General features: G+C 37.3%; 1 protein-coding gene across 2 annotated transcripts in view; it reads left to right on the forward strand.

Moving 5' to 3' along the window:
* Positions 1-1225: 1225 nt before the first annotated feature.
* Positions 1226-17435, forward strand: part of MAEL (maelstrom spermatogenic transposon silencer) — a 33585-nt gene continuing 17375 nt past the window's right edge. Inside the window, exons 1-8 of one of the 2 annotated variants that reach the window (XM_006741113.3) lie at positions 1226-1465; positions 1737-1829; positions 3494-3593; positions 4696-4851; positions 6030-6071; positions 14384-14508; positions 15279-15333; positions 15453-15594. In XM_006741113.3, the coding sequence (XP_006741176.2) occupies positions 1334-1465; positions 1737-1829; positions 3494-3593; positions 4696-4851; positions 6030-6071; positions 14384-14508; positions 15279-15333; positions 15453-15594 (845 nt within the window). In that variant the 5' untranslated portion in view covers positions 1226-1333. The remainder of the gene's footprint in view (positions 1466-1736; positions 1830-3493; positions 3594-4695; positions 4852-6029; positions 6072-14383; positions 14509-15278; positions 15334-15452; positions 15595-17435) is intronic. The other variant, XM_006741114.2, reaches the window with a different exon arrangement.

Below are 17435 nucleotides of genomic sequence, written 5' to 3' on the forward strand. Positions count from 1 at the left end.
CATGCACCACAATGCTTATAGCAGCAATGTCCACAATAGCCAAACTATGGAAAAAGCCCAGATGTCCATCAACAGATGAATGGATAAAGAAGATGTGGTGTATATATATACAATGGAATATTACTCAGCCATCAGAAAGAATGAAATCTTGCCATTTGCAATGATGTAGATGGAACTAGAGGATATTATGCCAAGTGAAATAAGTCAGTCAGGGAAAGACAAATACCATATGATTTCACTCATGTGGAATTTAAGAAACAAAACAGAAGAACATAGGGGAAGGAAAGGAAAAATAAAATAAGATGAAAATAGAGAGGGAGGCAAACCATAAGAGAAGCTGAACTCTAGGAAATAAACTGAGGGTTGACGGAGGGGACAGGGGTGGGGACAAGGGATAATTGGGTGATGGGCATTAAGGAAGGTACTTGATGTAATGAGCACTGGGTGTTATATGCAACTGATAAATCACTAAATTCTACTAATAATATAGTATATGTTAACTAAATTGAACTTAAAGAATAAAAAAAAAAAGATGCAATGGAAACAAAAGCTTTCATAGTAGCTCCAAATATATACCAGGAATAAAACTAACAAAAAAATGACACCACCTTTATGAGGAAATCTATAAAATTTTATTCAAGGACATTATTTTAAATCTAGCTTATTGTACATTTTCTTCCTAACACTTAAAATTTGCTTTTTAAAAAAACATATTCTTTGCAATTATAACAAGTTTAACTTAAGAATGGGGGAAAAACAAAAAAGCAATAATCAAAAAAAAGAAAAACCCATACTGGTTGATGCACTTGTTTTGTCATCTTCCCCTCAAACTCTTCCCACTGTACTGTGAACTTCTGGAGGGAAAAGATCTTTTTTGTCGTGCTCCTCACTCTGTCCCCCACCCAACACCTTTCACGGCGCTTGGCACAGAGTTGGCCTTTTACAGTTACAAAACATGAAAGAACTTGAACCACTCACTAGTCCTCTTTTCCTCTACCGGCTTTGACACATGTTACGCAATAATGTACAGGAATTGCGCCAAACCTTCCACGCGACAGCACCCCCGCCAACGCCTCAACCCAGCCAATCAGAATGCACTGCACCTGTGACCAAGCTCCCCCTCCACCCCACCCCCACTGCCCCACGAGTCAGTCTCAGACTGTTTTTCTCCCAGTGAGGCCAGTGCGGCTGCGCACAGTGCCCTGATTGGTCGAGAGCTGCAGGCCTTCGCGCGCAGGCGCCTGCCTCGGTTACTAAGGGCGGGAGCCCGGCTAGGGCGCCGGCGGCTTGTGGTGTCTCTGGCCCACGTCGTCGAATCCTGGCCTCGCTCGCCATGCCAAACCGCAGGGCCAGCCGTAATGCCTACTATTTCTTTGTGCAGGAGAAGATCCCCGATCTACGGAGGCGAGGGCTGCCTGTGGCTCGCGTAGCTGATGCCATCCCCTACTGCTCTGCTGACTGGGTGGTAAGACTGGAGGGAGTGGGGGGCAGGGGGGCCCAGGGGGGCGGACCAGGCAGTTGGGCAAGTGGGAGGGCGAGGCGACAAGGAAAGAGGCCTCAAGGAGGCCAGTGACCCCTTGGCCCCTGCTGGAGGGGAAGGAAGCCCCCCGTTCCCGCCTCAGGACAAACCAACGCAGGAACCACTTGTAATGTCTGGGCTTCTGCCTCTGGGGCCTAGGGCGCTCGGTCCTCATTGCTGTTTCTCTCCTTTCTCAACCCCCTTAAATGTCCCCAAGCTTTTGAGGGAGGAAGAAAAGGAGAAATATGCAGAAATGGCTCGAGAGTGGAGAGCGGCCCAGGGAAAGGACGCTGGGCCTTCAGAGAAGCAGGTAAAGTTAGCCTCAGAAGAGCCGCTACCCGCCTGGCACATAGGCATGTTCACTAAATGCTGGATGAGTGAGTGGGTGAATGCCAAGGGTGGACTAGTGGGTGATTCAGTTTAGCGCAAAGAAGAATTTTTCTTTTTTTTCCCCCTGGTGTCAGAATGCCTGTTAAAAAGCCAACAGGTTTCCTAACTAGGGCACATGTCGTTATTTGGTGTTGAAAGGCTGGGGGAATCCCTGTTAGGAAACCTGCAACCAATAAACCATGATCAGTGATGAGAGTGTTGGGTTTTAAGGTTTGTACTAGATGATCTCTAAGGGTTCCTTTCAACCCCTTTATGATTAAAGACCCCCCCATTTTTTTTAATGTTTAAAAGTAGCTTGGACCCGGACGCCTGGGTGGCTCAGTCGTTAAGTGTCTGCCTTCGGCTCAGGTCATGATCCCAGGATCCTGGGATTGAGCCCCACATAGGGCTCCCTGCTCAGCAGGAAGCCTGCTTCTCCTTCTCCCACTCCCCCTGCTTGTGCTCCCTCTTTCACTGTGTCTCTCTCTGTCAAGTAAATAAATAAAATCTTTTAAAAAAAAAAAAAAGTAGCTTGGACCATTCTCTCTTTTTAAATTACACCTGAAACCAGGCACGCTGTTGTGTTTAAAATATTAAAATAACAAAACTTGCACATGTTGGTAAATGTTAGTGTGCCTTATAGGTAAGAGTTGAATAAAGTTGATTTGGGTACATTTATGTGTAGTAGAATGGTAAAGTACGAAATAAAAATTTTCTTGTTGATTTGTATCAGGAAAATTCAGTGTAATTGTGGACTTTTCCCCCTCCGTGTTCTTTCCTTTTTTTTTTTTTAAGATTTTATTTATTTATTTGACAGAGAGAGACACAGGGAGAGAGGGAACACAAGCAGGGGGAGTGGGAGAGGGAGAAGCAGGCTTCCTGCAGAGCAGGGAGCCCGAAGTGGGGCTCGATCCCAGGACCCTGGGATCATGACCTGAGCCAAAGGCAGACGCTTAACGACTGAGCCACCCAGGCGCCCCTGTTCTTTCCATTCTTACATAGTAAAATTCCATTCTTACTTTAAACTGTCAACATTGGATTGAAATTCAAGAGAGCTTTGCTTGCTTTAGGTTTGAGAGATTTTTATTTTGTAGATGTATGTTTGAATAGAAGCTCTAATCAGTTGAATTGGTACTTAGTTATACGGGAGAACCTTGGTTTTTTGTTTTTTTTTTTTTAACTATAATTTCTTATAAGACCTTTTCCCTCAAAATGTAAGCCATGCTGTATATGTACTCATTGAGTCTTGAAGTCAGCATGATTGGGTTTTTAGTTTAAGTGAAAAACAAATTACTTTGTCGAATGATGTTCTTTTGGCCACTGGGGGATTAATTTAGATTATCAGTAGTGGGCAAATGGTTGTTGAATTGGTCATTTACCACTCACCTTTTGATTCAGAATATTTATAGATGTTGCCCTTGTCTGCCTTTGGGAGTTGGTGTCACTGACAAATACATGCTTATTTACTCATTGGGCTCATTGGCCTACAGAGGTTGCTGAAGTAATCTGTGAACTGTTTTTCAGGTATTTTGCTGAATTTAAGTATTTGTATAAAGTGCCCAGTAAGAGTTTGAGTATGTGATCAATTATTTTCTTCCTCTTTAGAAACCTGTTTCCACTCCACTGAGGTGGCCAGGCATGCTTGTACCAAGGCAGAATGTTTCACCCCCGGATATGTCAAATTTGTCTCTAAAAAGTGATCAAGGTAGAGTAATCCTAAAAGCAAAACGCTTAGATAAGTGTGGGTGCGCAAACACAATGATATATTGATCAGTAATTATGTGTTCTGTTCATTTTGATCCTGCATTTCAGAATAATCGCCTACAAGGGTTCAAATATGATAATGCTAAAGTTGTAAAAGATCGGGTAATTTGCATTTGTTGAAATAACAGTGGAGAGATTGTTTTGTTTTATACAAAAATCTGGTCTCTTGGTTAATAACCACTTTATATGTTACTAAATATACTAAATAATAATATTATAGTAATATACTAAATATACTTCTTAAATTTAAGTGTTTATAGCTAGACTCTTAAATACATTTAAATTATAAAGAGGTTGAATTACTGAGCTAGCCTAGAAAAGAACTTAGCTAATAAGAATCCTTGTTATTCCTTCTGGCTGTTTTGTGTTCTGACTTTGTTGAAGATTAATAAACTTTTAACAGTCTTTTTTTTTTTCTAAGATTTTATTTGTCAGACAAAGGGAGCACAAGCAGGGGAAATGGCAGGCAGAGGGAGAGGGAGAAGCAGGCTCCCTGCTTAACCAACTGAGCCACTCAGGTGTCCCAACTTTTAACACTCTTAAATGTGGCCAATCCTGTTAAATAAGACGCTTCACACATTCTCATATTTCTTTCTTTAGAGAATTTATCGGTGTTCTTATTTATATTGGTAAAAAGTGAAGAGTGAACTAAATTGTCCATAGTTTATATCAGAGTTTTTCTATACTGATTCTACTTGGCTTTATTTCCCAAACCTCTTGTATTTGTTGAATATGGGTCACAGCTTTTCTTAAGTCATTCCTAAAATTTGGGGCTTATGTTTAGCTAAATTATGTAGAGCTGGCTTCAAGTTTGAATAATTTCGTTGCTTCATGCAGAGTGGTTACCACTGTAATTCTTGATAAGTGTAATTATAAAAATTTTGATTCATTTATCTGGTACAGATGATTAGTTTTCTCTTTTCCAGCTCTTAGGATTATGGGAACACAAGGAAAATGGTTCTAAAACTTTTGCTTTTGTAGAGGATTCAACTCTCAACTGTTTGTGTTGTCTTACTTTTTTTCTTTTTATTTATTTTTTTTAGCTCTCCTTGGAGGCATTTTTTATTTTTTGAACATTTTTAGCCATGGTGAGCTACCTCCTCATTGTGAACAGCGCTTCCTCCCTTGTGAAATAGGCTGTGTTAAATATTCTCTCCAAGAAGGTATTATGGCAGATTTCCACAGTTTTATAAATCCTGGTAAGTAGAGTGAGTAGATGCTAGATATTAAACAGTATTCATTTTATGTTGACTTTATTCAACAGGATTTGTTTTCTTAAGGGCTGATGTAGAGTTCTTAAAGTGTAGTAAGACTTCATTATAATTGGTTGAAAAATTGTTAAGAATTAGGTGTTTACACACAGTTTTTTAGTTTAAGCTTTTAATCTCAAGAAAGTATTAGAGTTGGGTTGATAGTATGACTGAAAAATAGCCTGTTGTTTGCTTACCTGTGGCCTTACATCTTGGAATTTTCTAAAAGCTTTTTATGCCTTTGCTTTTTTATTTCTTTAACCCATCCTTCACCTTGGAGATCACTAGATTTTAACCTGCTGTTATTTTATAACTTTGAGCAAAGTTCCTAACCCTTCTGAACTTATTAGCTTATCTGTAAAGTGGGACTAATACGTATCGTTGGCCGCTCTAAGGAGTATGAGAGAAGGTGTGAAGATAGCCTGACACATAATAGTCTCTCGGATGTTCTCAGGAGCTCTTCTGGCTGTTCCACCCAGCAAACCAAGTAGTGATGAAGACCTAGGATTCCATTAGGTTCCCAAGAGGATAGTTAAAGGACCAGTATACCTTTAAAGGCAGGTAGGAGAAACATATAGGGAGAAGAGTGAAGGGGTAGAGGTTGGGGAAAGAAGAACTTCATCTTTAGTTTTGTCAGTTGCTTTAAAATTCATTAGAATAAGCCAGCGCTTTTTCTTGTGTTTCGATGACAGAAACTAATCATCCTACTCACACTTGTGAGAGCTGCTGCTTAGGATAAATTAAATAACTACTTTTCTTCATACAGTTGTAAAACATTATAAAAAGATTGAATTTGGAGACTTTTTTTTTTAGATCTACGTACATGAGGCCCTATGTTAAGGGCCTCGTGCCCCTAGCTAAGACTCCTTAAGCAAGTTTTCTTTACTATTTCTTTTCTGTAAGGAGTAACTTCCTTTTTAAAGTAGTTTAGACAATATACCAAAATTCTTTAATAGTCATCATTCCTTTGGTTTAAAAAAAAATAAACCTCTATGAAAGTTTAATTTTTTTTGTATTTTCACATAGCAATAGCCATTACCTACCTATGTTATGACTCAGTCCATCCTATGGCATATGGCTCTAGCAAAACCAGAGAGCTGCTCTCAACAAAATATTTTGTATTACAGGTGAAATTCCACGAGGATTTCGGTTTCATTGTCAGGCTGCAAGTAAGTATGAGGGAATGGGATAGAATAATAGGCATTGAGTGTGTATGTACCTGGTTAAGACTTTACATGGACACATAAAACATAAGTTGGGGGAAGAATAACATTATTGTTGGAGAATCTTCATAGAAATGGTAGATGGTGTATGTGATCCTTAAAAAATTTAAAATTAAATAGACTTGTGGGATACCAAAGGATATGACTGTATACCTAAACTCTGAACTGAACTCTTCTACGAACTAGGTTTTAACCAGTTTCCTCTGTGATTAGAATGAAAATCATGATAATAGTTTTATTTTTAATTTACATTCAAAAGTGTCATTGTTTTTTTACTTAAAAATGTAGACAACTAGCCTATAGAAGTGTTTGAAATTAGAAATAAGTTTTTCAAATCTGCCATAACAAGCAGCTATTTTGTTATATTTATAATGCTGTTCTTTATAAATGAAAAGAATATTTTAGAGTCCCTTTTGGTTATGTCCTTTGAGTTTTTTCCAGTCTTAGTGAAAAATATGTACTAGACTTTTTTTGTTTGCCTGGGATCAGGGCAGTAGACTGTGGAACAAAGTAGGGGCAAATTTTTTTAGTTGGTCCTTTTATAGCTTTGAATGAAAAACATATATAATACAAAAGAGGAATTCTGTTGTAGATTTTGAAGTGTGAATCTAGCTAATCTCCCCACGTGTTACATCATCTGAAGTTATTAACTAAATAGGTGGTGGTAAGACAAAAATAGAAACTTAGCTGGTGATTAACTTCATTTTTACTTCAGCTGTTTCTGGTTTTTTCATTGGTTGAGTGCATTGGAATCCCTGCTGTTTGCGAGCAGGCCACTGGCCTTACTGTTCATTATTTTGGTTCTGATAAATACTTGATTTTTAAAAAGTTTTTAAGGCTTCTTTTTACAACATTTTCAAGTTAACCAGATTAAGAGAAACCTATTAAAGACTCTAGGAATGTTTTCTTAATTTATTTTTCAAACTAATTAAAATTGAATACAATTCATTCAGGAAAGCTCATTGGTGAGCTGCTTTGGCGTTCACCAATTTAGGTCTTAAATTGCCAATTTGGTAACCCTGGGAAGTGTGCCAGTTAAAGAAGATACATAAATGACTGTATTAGAGTGATGGCTATGTTGACATAACTAAAAACGCTTATGCTGGTGTAATCAACCTGATACTTAGGAAAAGATCATGGTTCATAGAGGAATACACTGAAGCAAATTTACGTGTGGATGCAGAGTGAGTAGGAGCTAAGGAATGTACATGTAGATCTTTCAAATGCTCCTGTGCTGAGTGAAAGTGAAGTGAGATCAAGTGAATACTTCATGGATGGGCATGATGGTTTAGCACATTAGAATCAAAGAATTTCAAGCTTGGAAGAGGTATTGATATGGAATCTATTGATTTCCTCATCCTCATTGCCATGTTTTTCTTGGAAAGGGTACTTCAGGTTCTGTATGAGTTTGTGGGGGTAGGAGGTCTTTGGTCCTTCTCATTTTCCCTCACTTTAACCAGTGGAGCTCTGATTCTGTCCATTTTACTGCTTAATTTTCTTGGGAGAAGTTTTGCTTTAAAACAAGCAAAGCTTTGAGAACTGCTTTCAGCTTCCTATACAAAAGGTCTGTCAGCTTTTAAAATCTTCATACACAAAGAATGTAACATTGACTTAAGGTATAAAGAATATTCATGAACAGCAGTGCATTCCCCAGTCAGCAGAAGAAATAAGGGCAGTGTGCTATCATTGAAGGTCATTATATCTCTCGTTGATTGCATCCCCCTCCCTCTTTATAAGAGAGACACTATTTGGAATTTTGTGCTAATCATTTCCTTTCTTTTCTGAATAGTTTTATTGTGAGTACATTTTTTTTTTTTTGAGAGTATGCATGAGCGGGGGTTGGGGGGATGGAGGGGAGGGGCAGAGGGAGAGAGAGAATCTTAAGCAGGCTCCGTGCTCATGCCCCACTTGGGGTTCAAACCTACGACCCTGAGATCATGACATGAGCTGAAATCACGAGTTGGACACTTGGGGCGCCTGGGTGGCTCAGTTGTTAAGCATCTGCCTTCAGCTCAGGTCATGATCCCAGGGTCCTGGGATCAAGCCCCGCATGGGGCTCCCTGCTCCGCAGGAAGCCTGCTTCTCCCTCTCCCACTCCCCCTACTTGTGTTCCCTCTCTTGCTGTCTCTGTCAAATAAAATCTTAAAAAAAAAAAAAAAAAAAAAGAGTTGGATGCTAACCAACTGAGCCACCCAGGCATCCTGTGAATATATATTCATTTAAATTATGTATTTAATTTTGTTTTTTTTAACTTTTATATAATTCTTTCTGTACCTGTATTTTTTTTTTTTAACTCAACATTATCTTTTCCCAATTTTTCTGTTGGATTGTCCTTTACATTGGTTTGTGGAATTTTATTATGTATCTGATTTAATTGCAGACTTAATTGCAGATTGATTTAATTTGCAGATACCTATTTTCAGTTTGCGCATTATATTTTTTTATTGTCATTATGGCATCTTTTAATGACTAAAAGTTTTTATTTTTAATTTAGTAAATGTATCAATCTTTTCCCTTACGTTTTGAGGGGTTTTAGTGTCTTATTTAAGAATCCTCTTTTATCTGAAGGCCATAAATGATAGTTTTTATTGTTTTGTTTTTCATATCCAAGTTCTTAGTCCACCTGGCATTGACTTGTGTATGGTGTGAAGTAGAGATTTTTTTCATTTTTTTCCCATGTGGATAATCAGTTGTCTCGGCATCATTTATTCAATAAGCAATTTGTTCCTCAGTATGTAGTGCCACATTTCTGTTGATGCCTGGGTCTTTTTGATATCTTTTATTTTGTTCTATTGGTCTACTTGGTTTTTGGTACCCATACCATTAAACACAATATTTTAATACTTAGACAAGTTCCTTGACTTTGTTTTGGAACATCATCGTTATTCTTGACCCTTTGTTCTTCCATACGATTTAGAGTCAGAGTATCAATGCTTTACAAAAAGCTTTGTTGACATTTAGATTGGGATTCCCTTTAAATTTTCAGATCATTTTGGAGAAAATGGACAGCTTCATGATATTCTATCAGTGAACAGGAGTCTACTTATTTTTTTAGATCTGTAATGCCTTATAATACTTATAATTTTTTCACAATGATCTTAATATCTTAAATTTATAGCTTATAAATTTTGTTATTTATAAGTGATATCTCCTAGAATTATATTTTTATTTACTTTTGTAGTTTAGTTTTATCCAGCCATTGCTAAACTATAACTCTTGAGTTTTTAGTAAATTCCTTAGTCATATCTGTGAAATGACCTTTTTCTAATCTATATATTTTTTATTTAAAACTTTAAAAATTTGTTTTAGGGTGCTGGCTAGGAACTCTGGTTTCTAATGTTTCACCATTAGAGTATGCTGTTTGCTGTGCTTTTTGTTTCTTTTTTCTTCTCTCATTTTTTGTATGCACTCTTGATCAGGGTTAAGAAGTTCCCTTCTATTCCCAGCTTGGTTAGAGATACCAGCTGTACATTTTAATGAGTGGTTTTTCTGTGTCTCACTTGATTTGTGTCTTTTGTTCATTTGGTAATTTGCTAATGCTAAACCAACCTTAAATTCCAGCAGTAAACACAATATAGTCACTACATAGCTCTTAAAGAAATTGCTGGATTTGGTTTGCTCATATTTTGTTTTAGGATTTGTGCAATCATGTTAAAGACTGAGATTAGTCTTACCTAATTTTGTTACCAGGGTTATTTTGCCGTCCTAATACGGGTTAGAGAATGTGTCTTCAGTTTTTTTAATTTACCTTTGGTTCCTTATGGTTTTGCTGAAATTATCAATTATTTTTTTATTTTCCTGAACATTTAAAGTCTTGGGGCGCCTGGGTGGCTCAGTCGTTAAGCGTCTGCCTTTGGCTCAGGTCAGGATCCCAGGGTCCGAGCCCCGCATCGGGCTCCCTGCTCAGCGGGAAGCCTGCTTCTCCCTCTCCCACTCCCCCTGCTTGTGTTCCCTCTCTCCCTGTGTCTCTCTCTGTCAAATAAATAAATAAAATCTTAAAAAAAAAAAAAAATTAAAGTCTTATGTCTGATAACCCTATTATAGAGATCTTCTTTATGGATCTGTTGGTTATCTTGATGTTCAGTCACGGTATCAGATCTCTTCATATTTCTGATTATTTTTGAGTGCTGAACAGTAGGTAGGAAAACTTGTTATTCCTCTCCAAAAAAAATTTATGATTGATTCTGGCAGAAAGCTACTGTCACTAGCCATCTCAGAGTACCATAGTCCAATTTCAGAGATTGAGATAATACAAAATTGGGTTCAGACATTTTAAGAGTCCCATCTATTTCTCGTTGATCTGTAAAAAAGAGGGAAGGTAGATTACCACCAAAGGACCATCTGTGAAATTTGTAATTGACTTGATAGCATAAACGATGGAAGCCAGAAGACAATACAAGTAATACTGGAGTAATATTTTTTAAAAGATTTTATTTTTAAGTAATCTCTACACCCAACATGGGGCTTGAACCCACAACCCAAAGACTAAGAGTCACATGCTCCACCGATGCGGCCAGCCAGGTGCCCATAGAGTAATATTTTTAATTCTTACAAGTCTAGGTCTGTTGAAAATTCATTTTCTCAGAATCTAAATCTCCTCTTCCAGAATTGGTAAATGCCCAAATTACCAATGAACCCAAATGTCAGAATGAAGCTCTCTAGCATTTCTTCCTCTTCAGGATTTTGGACCCCTAATTCCTTGCTGCTGTTTTATCTCTTCAGTGTTTTCAAGCAGGTGTTTCATTTGTTCAGCTTTTCTCTAGTCTGTCATTATCAGAAATTCTTCTGTATCCTTTTTTATAACTATATGCTGAAATTCATAATTTGATCTCCTCAGATATAAGTATGATTATTTAAAATCTGTGCTGAATAACTTCAGTAGCTGGAATACCTTTGGATCTCTTCCTATCAAATTTGGTTTGGTTTTCATTCTTCTTCATGTACCTGGTTATTTTTTTTTTTTTTAAGATTTTATTTAATTGACAGACACAGCAGCGAGAGTGGAAACACAAGCAGGGGGAGTGGGAGAGGGAGAAGTAGGCTTCCCATTGAGCAGGGAGTCCGATGTGGGGCTCGATCCCAGGACCCTGGGATCATGACCTGAGCTGAAGGCAGATGCCTAATGACTGAGCCACCCAGGTGCCCCTGTACCTGGTTATTCATATAGACTGAAAAAATGATTTTTTTTTTTTAGTGTGACAAATTTATTGGTATTTAAGATTTATTTTAGGGCAGGAAGGAGGAGAGAGGGAGAGAAAGAATCTTGAGCAGACTCCCCGCTGAGCTTGGAGCCTAACATGGGGCTCAATCTCAGGACCCCAAGATCATGAACAAAGAAGTCAAGAGTTGGACACTTAACCAACTGAGACACACAGGTGCCCCAAATTTATTGGCATTTTAGTAAAGACATTGATCTCAGTCATTTCTCTCCCATCTTGACCTTAGGTTAATATTTCATTTGAGTCCAGAAAAGAACATGTAGGAGAGGGATGTTATTTTAATGTAAACAGTAAAATGGACAAAAGTGGAAAGTTTGCTTACATTAAAGCAAGTTAAATTCATGTATCTTGATATAATTAAATCATGTAAGAACTAATAGTTCTATATACATTTCCATTGTTTGGGGCTTACTCTAAACTTAAATGCAAATGAACAAAGTGTTAGGGATGTATACAGGTTGCTTCTCTATTACCTATTAAAAGAGCCCAGCCAGTAGTTATCACCAATAAAATAGTCTGAAGCTGCTTCCAAATTAAACACTGCAGGAGTTTTCAAGGAAATCATTATACTGTATGTTTCTTTTATCTGTGTCTCTGCTTTTAAAGATGTGAAAAATCACATGAAAAAAATATACAAAATTTTTTTAAAACCCTACAATACATAGATCTAACAAAGTATATGTGGTCAAAGATCCCATAAGATATGTTTAAAGATGCATTTTCTTTTACCTTCAGTACCTAAGCTGTACTTTTGAGAGGTCATTGATTAATATGTATACACTTTGAATCCTATTACTGTGCTAAAATAAGAATTCTTGTATTAAGTCCAACCAAATCACTTTCACAAGTTAGTAACTTAACCTTTAACAGAGTTGCAGAAAGTACATCATTCTCCTTTTCATCTTCATACAATGTTGCTTTTTTGGTTCTACCTTTAAAAAAAAAAAAACCCAGCCAAATATTTATTATATGTACATTTAAATTTTTGGTGGTGGTCTGTATTTGAAAAGCGCTTCCTTGTGATGCCTCAGGATCTGGTGGAAATGTTTACAGGGACTAGCTAATAACAAAAACCAAGGCAAGCACATTCAAAATACTGATTTACTTTGGTAGCAAATGGTCTTTGAAGACTAATGAAGGTAGACAAGACCCATTAAGGTGAAGTGGGCTATTTCAAATACTCAACAATTTACATGAAATTTAAAAAAGTTTTTTTAAAGAGCTAAGCATCTATACCAACTGATAGCAGTGCAATACCTCGTTTATGATGACTTGAAACAAAACAAAGGCCCGTTAGGAAAAAAGCTGTATTTTAATTTTATCTAATATATTCCAGTAACATTTTCCTCCCAATACAATACTCCCTCTCTATAAGGCTGTTCCTGGGAGCCAGACAGGTTAGGTTAATAAGGGAGTTAAAAGTAATTGCTTGCAGTTTAAATAGATGATAACTTTTTGCCTCCCTTTTAATGTGCTAATAGTTGTGTCTTAAAAAAAAATATGCAATTCTTAGAAAAGTACCATTTCTGATTTTTTTTTTAATTATCTGTAACCTTTTGGAAACTAATCACATGATACTACAAAATTAGCAAACGTCGTGAAATCTGAATACAAAACATAAATTAACTCTAATTTCAAACTCTTATTAGAGTACCACCACCCAATCTTAAAAAAAAAAAAAAAAATGGTGGCTCCAAGGATATTCTATTACCATTCTTTAAAAAAGGAAACTATTCCTTTTTTTTTTTTTGGAAACTATTCCTTTTAACTTTACACCCACGCCATCCTCCAGTTTCAAAACACATCATTTGTCTTGGTCGTGGACATTTCTGAGATGAGATTTTATATTTCGCTCCCATAGCTTCTGGTTATCAGAGAAACCATGCTTTACTTTATTGAAGGAATTGGGATGTAGATGTATCCCTTCCAGTATTCTTCATTCTCATCTTTGGAGGCATTTCCTCTGGTTCACTGTCTTCCTCTTCATTAAAAGCTGCTGCTACTGAAAAGGTTTTTGGAGCAAGAGTTGAAACCGTTTTTTTAGGTTTATTTGATCCAAGTTTGATGGATATGGCTGAGGCTTTCTTTGTTGTCTGACTACCTATGGCAAATCCAAACTTGGAGATGTTTGTAGGCTTTGTTGGGAAGTCTGCAAGCTGCTGCTTCAGCAGCTCGCTTCTCAACACTGCGACTGGAACTTCCCCCTCCATTACTCCAGAGGCTCCAGCTTACCTTGGCTTCTCAGGCTTCTCCTCTTCCACCTTCCTGTCCACCCTTTTCCCTGCCATGCTGAAAAAAATGATTTTAAAGTAATTTGGGGCTTATAACGATGTTCCCTTCATCCAGAGAGGATTTATGTTTGCTTTTGCTAGATAGCTGGGGGCCGAGCAAACCAGGTCCCAAAAGCTGTCAAAAGCACACTTCACAGCTGTTCAATTTCCTCTTCTGGAATTAGCAAATAACTGCAGGGGGAAAACTGCCCCCAAAGCTAGGCTCTCTGGAGAGCCTCTCTGGATTTCTGTATTCTCTTGCATCTGGATCTAATAATTTCTTGCTACTGTGTGTGCTCTTGATATCCTCAGGTATTTTAAATTTTTGTGGGAGGTTGGTCTGAATTATTTTGTCCATTTTTTTTTTACTGGAAGTGGAAATCTTAATCCTACAGCCTTTTAAACAGCAGTCATTGCTGTTAAGTTCTCCAGCCTTATATGTATAAAACAGATTCATGAAAGGTAGATGGGAATAGTGAAAACATAGAGGCTCTTAAATCTGGGTTTGAGTCCTGACTCCATTGTTTGCCAACTATTAACCTACTGTGCTAACTTCTGTGATTGTCAGTTGTGTCTTCTCTAATATGTGTATATCCCCTATCCCATAAGATTATGGGATAAAAAAGTACCTAACCATACCTAAGCTTGGTACAAGTGCTTAAATATGAGTTACGCAGTACTGTCTTCCTGAACTCCTACTTCCTTACCCACTTCATAATATTTGTCTTGGTCAAATTTTGAACTCCTTCCTCCTTTTTATTCCCTTCAGGTGATTCTAGTCACAAGATTCCTATTTCAAACTTTGAATCTGGGCATGACCAAGCAACTGTGTTACAAAACCTTTATAGGTTTATTCACCCAAACGCAGGAAACTGGCCACCTATCTACTGCAAGGTAATTTCATTGTAAGAATTTTTTTTTTTTGTAAGAATTTTTTTTAAGGCATCCACTTAGATACTGAAAGATCCATGAAAGATATCCAAAGAAAGTAAGTTTGCTTGTATGTTAGCTGTGTGTGTTAAAACGTGTTCATTGTGAATTGTTTTGAATGTGATTAGGTATAATAATTCCTGTGGTTTTATAGGGATTCTGAAGACTGCAAAAGCTGAATGTATTTCTACTTTGATCTCATGTTTTTAGTTTCTCCTGCTGAAATATCTTCTCAGTATCTTTTTACTCTGAAGAAAGGGTGTTCTAATCTGTACACACCCATCCTTCTAAGTAAGATTACTGTTTATTCAGAACTGTTTTTGTAGCAATCTCTTGACCCTCTTTTGTAATCTTTAGAGAGCCTTTATTCTTTATTTTGTCTAAATTCTTTTACCTAGTAGTTGAAGAACTGGGTTTTAACCTTACTATTTTAGTGTAACCATGAACAGATTACCTTATCTTTTTCTGAACATTGGTTTCTTCATGTGCCTACCCTAGATTTCCCTTGCTTTTCAGAGAGTCTGTTAACATTGCTTTATAAATGTAACTGGTTATTAAAAGCAGTAGTCTTTTAAAATACATGTTGCTCTTTTTTATGGTTCTCATTTAGTTGTCACAAACTCTTTAGTCTTTCCCTTCCTGCCACCCCCACCTCCCCAGTTTGAAAGGACCGCAATTGATTAAAATTAACTCAATGTAGGAGAAAATAAAAGTAATTTTTTTCCCTTCTCCAGTCTGATGACAGAGCCAGAGTCAACTGGTGTTTGAAGCATATGGCAAAGGCATCAGGTAAGTAAAACTAGGTCACTGTTGAAGTGCATTATAATAACTCTATTTCCATTTTGGTATACATGTTCTATGTGCCTAAATTCAGTAATTGTTTGTCTTTTTCTGTTTACCTATGGAAGAAATCAGGCAAGATCTAGAACTTCTCACTGTAGAAGATCTTGTAGTGGGGATCTACCAGCAAAAGTTTCTTAAGGAGCCCTCTAAAACCTGGGTTCGGAGCCTCCTAGATGTGGCCATGTGGGATTATTCTAGCAACACAAGGTATGGTGGTTTTGTGATAGTGATTATGGCTTTTTGAACTGAGAAAATATGGCAGGATTAATTTTTCCTTTCTCATCAACAGGCAGTATTTTCCTATGAAACTTTGGAATTATTATTTCTTTGAATAATAAGATTCCATTGATTGTCATTCTGTCTACAACTAGAAACAAAACACACTACCAAATAACTGACATGGTGCTTTATCACTTAGGGTTTTTGTACTGATGAAAGAATATATTTATTTAAACAGACGTTTTACGGGGCGCCTGGGTGGCTCAGATGGTTAAGCGTCTGCCTTCGGCTCAGGTCATGATCTCAGGGTCCTGGGATCGAGTCCTGCATTGGGCTCCCTGCTCCTTGGGAGCCTGCTTCTCCCTCTGCCTCTCTCTCTCTCTCTCTCCCTGTCTCTCATGAATAAATAAATAAAATCTTTAAAAAAAATAAAAATAAAAAAATAGACGTTTTATTACATAGGATTCTTAGACTTACATATAAGAAATACGTAAGTGAAATAAATTGAAAGTATTTTTTATTTTGAAATAATTTCATGTTTATGTTTGGTAGAATTCTCCTTGGGAAACCATCTGGCCCTGGACTCTTATTTTTTGGGAGGTTTTTGATTACGGTTTCAATTTCCTTGCTGGTTATGGGTCTGTTCAGATTGTCTATTTCTTCCTGTTTCAATCGTTTATAAGTGTCCAGGAATGCATCCATTTCTTCCAGATTGCCTAGTTTGTTGCCATATAGCTGCTGGTAATAAGATCTAATAATTGTCTCTATTTCCTTGGTATTGGTTGTGATTTCTCCTCTTTCATTCAAGATTTTATTAATTTGGGTCCTTTCTCTTTTCCTTTTTATAAGTCTGGCTAGGGGCTTATTGATCTTACTAATTCTTTCAAAGAACCAGCTTCTGGTTTCGTTGATCTGTTCTACTGTTCTTCTAGTTTCTGTTTCATTGATTTCTGCTCTAATCTTTATTATTTCTCTTCTCCTGCTTGGTTTAGGCTTTCTTTTCTGTTCTTTCTCCAGCTCCTTTAGGTGTAAGGTTAGCTTGTGCAGTTGGGATTTTTCTAATTTTTTGCGAGAGACTTGGATGGCTATGTACTTCCCTCTAAGGACTGCCTTTGCAGTATCCCGTAGGTTCTGAACTGATGTGTTTTCATTTTCATTGGTTTGCATGAATTGTTTTAAGTTCCTCTTTAATTTCCTGGTTGACCTATTCATTCTTTAGCAGGATGCTTTTTAACATCCAAGTGTTTGTGTTCCTTCCAAATTTTTCCTTGTGGTTGAGTTCCAGTTTCAAAGCATTGTGGTCTGAAAATAATGCAGGGAAGAATCCCAATCTTTTGGTATAGATTGAGACCTGATTTGTAACCCAGTATGTGGTCTATTCTGGAGAAAGTTCCATGGGCACTTGAGAAGAATGAGTATTCTGTTGTGTTCGGATGGAATGTTCTGTGTAAATATCTATGAGGTCCGTCTGGTCCAATGTGTCCTTCAGAGCTCTTGCTTCTTTGTTGATGATCTGCTCAGATGATCTGTCCATTGCTCTCAGTGGAGTGTTGAAGTCTCCTATTAATGTATTATTATCAATATGATTGTTTATTTTGGTTATTAGTTGGTTTATGTAGTTGGCTGCTCCCATGTTGGGGGCATAGATATTTACAATTGTTAGATTTTCTTGTTGGGTAGACCCTTTAAGTATGATAGAGTATCCCTCTACATCTCTTACTACAGTCTTTGGTTTAAAATCTAATTCGTCTGATATGAGAATTGCTACCCCAGCTTTCTTTTGAGGTCCGTTGGCATGATAAATGGTTCTCCATCCCCTCACTTTCTTT

Source organism: Leptonychotes weddellii, chromosome 6 (assembly GCF_054177405.1).
Source record: "Leptonychotes weddellii isolate Sample4059 chromosome 6, ASM5417740v2, whole genome shotgun sequence".
Classification (NCBI taxonomy): Eukaryota; Metazoa; Chordata; class Mammalia; order Carnivora; family Phocidae; genus Leptonychotes; species Leptonychotes weddellii.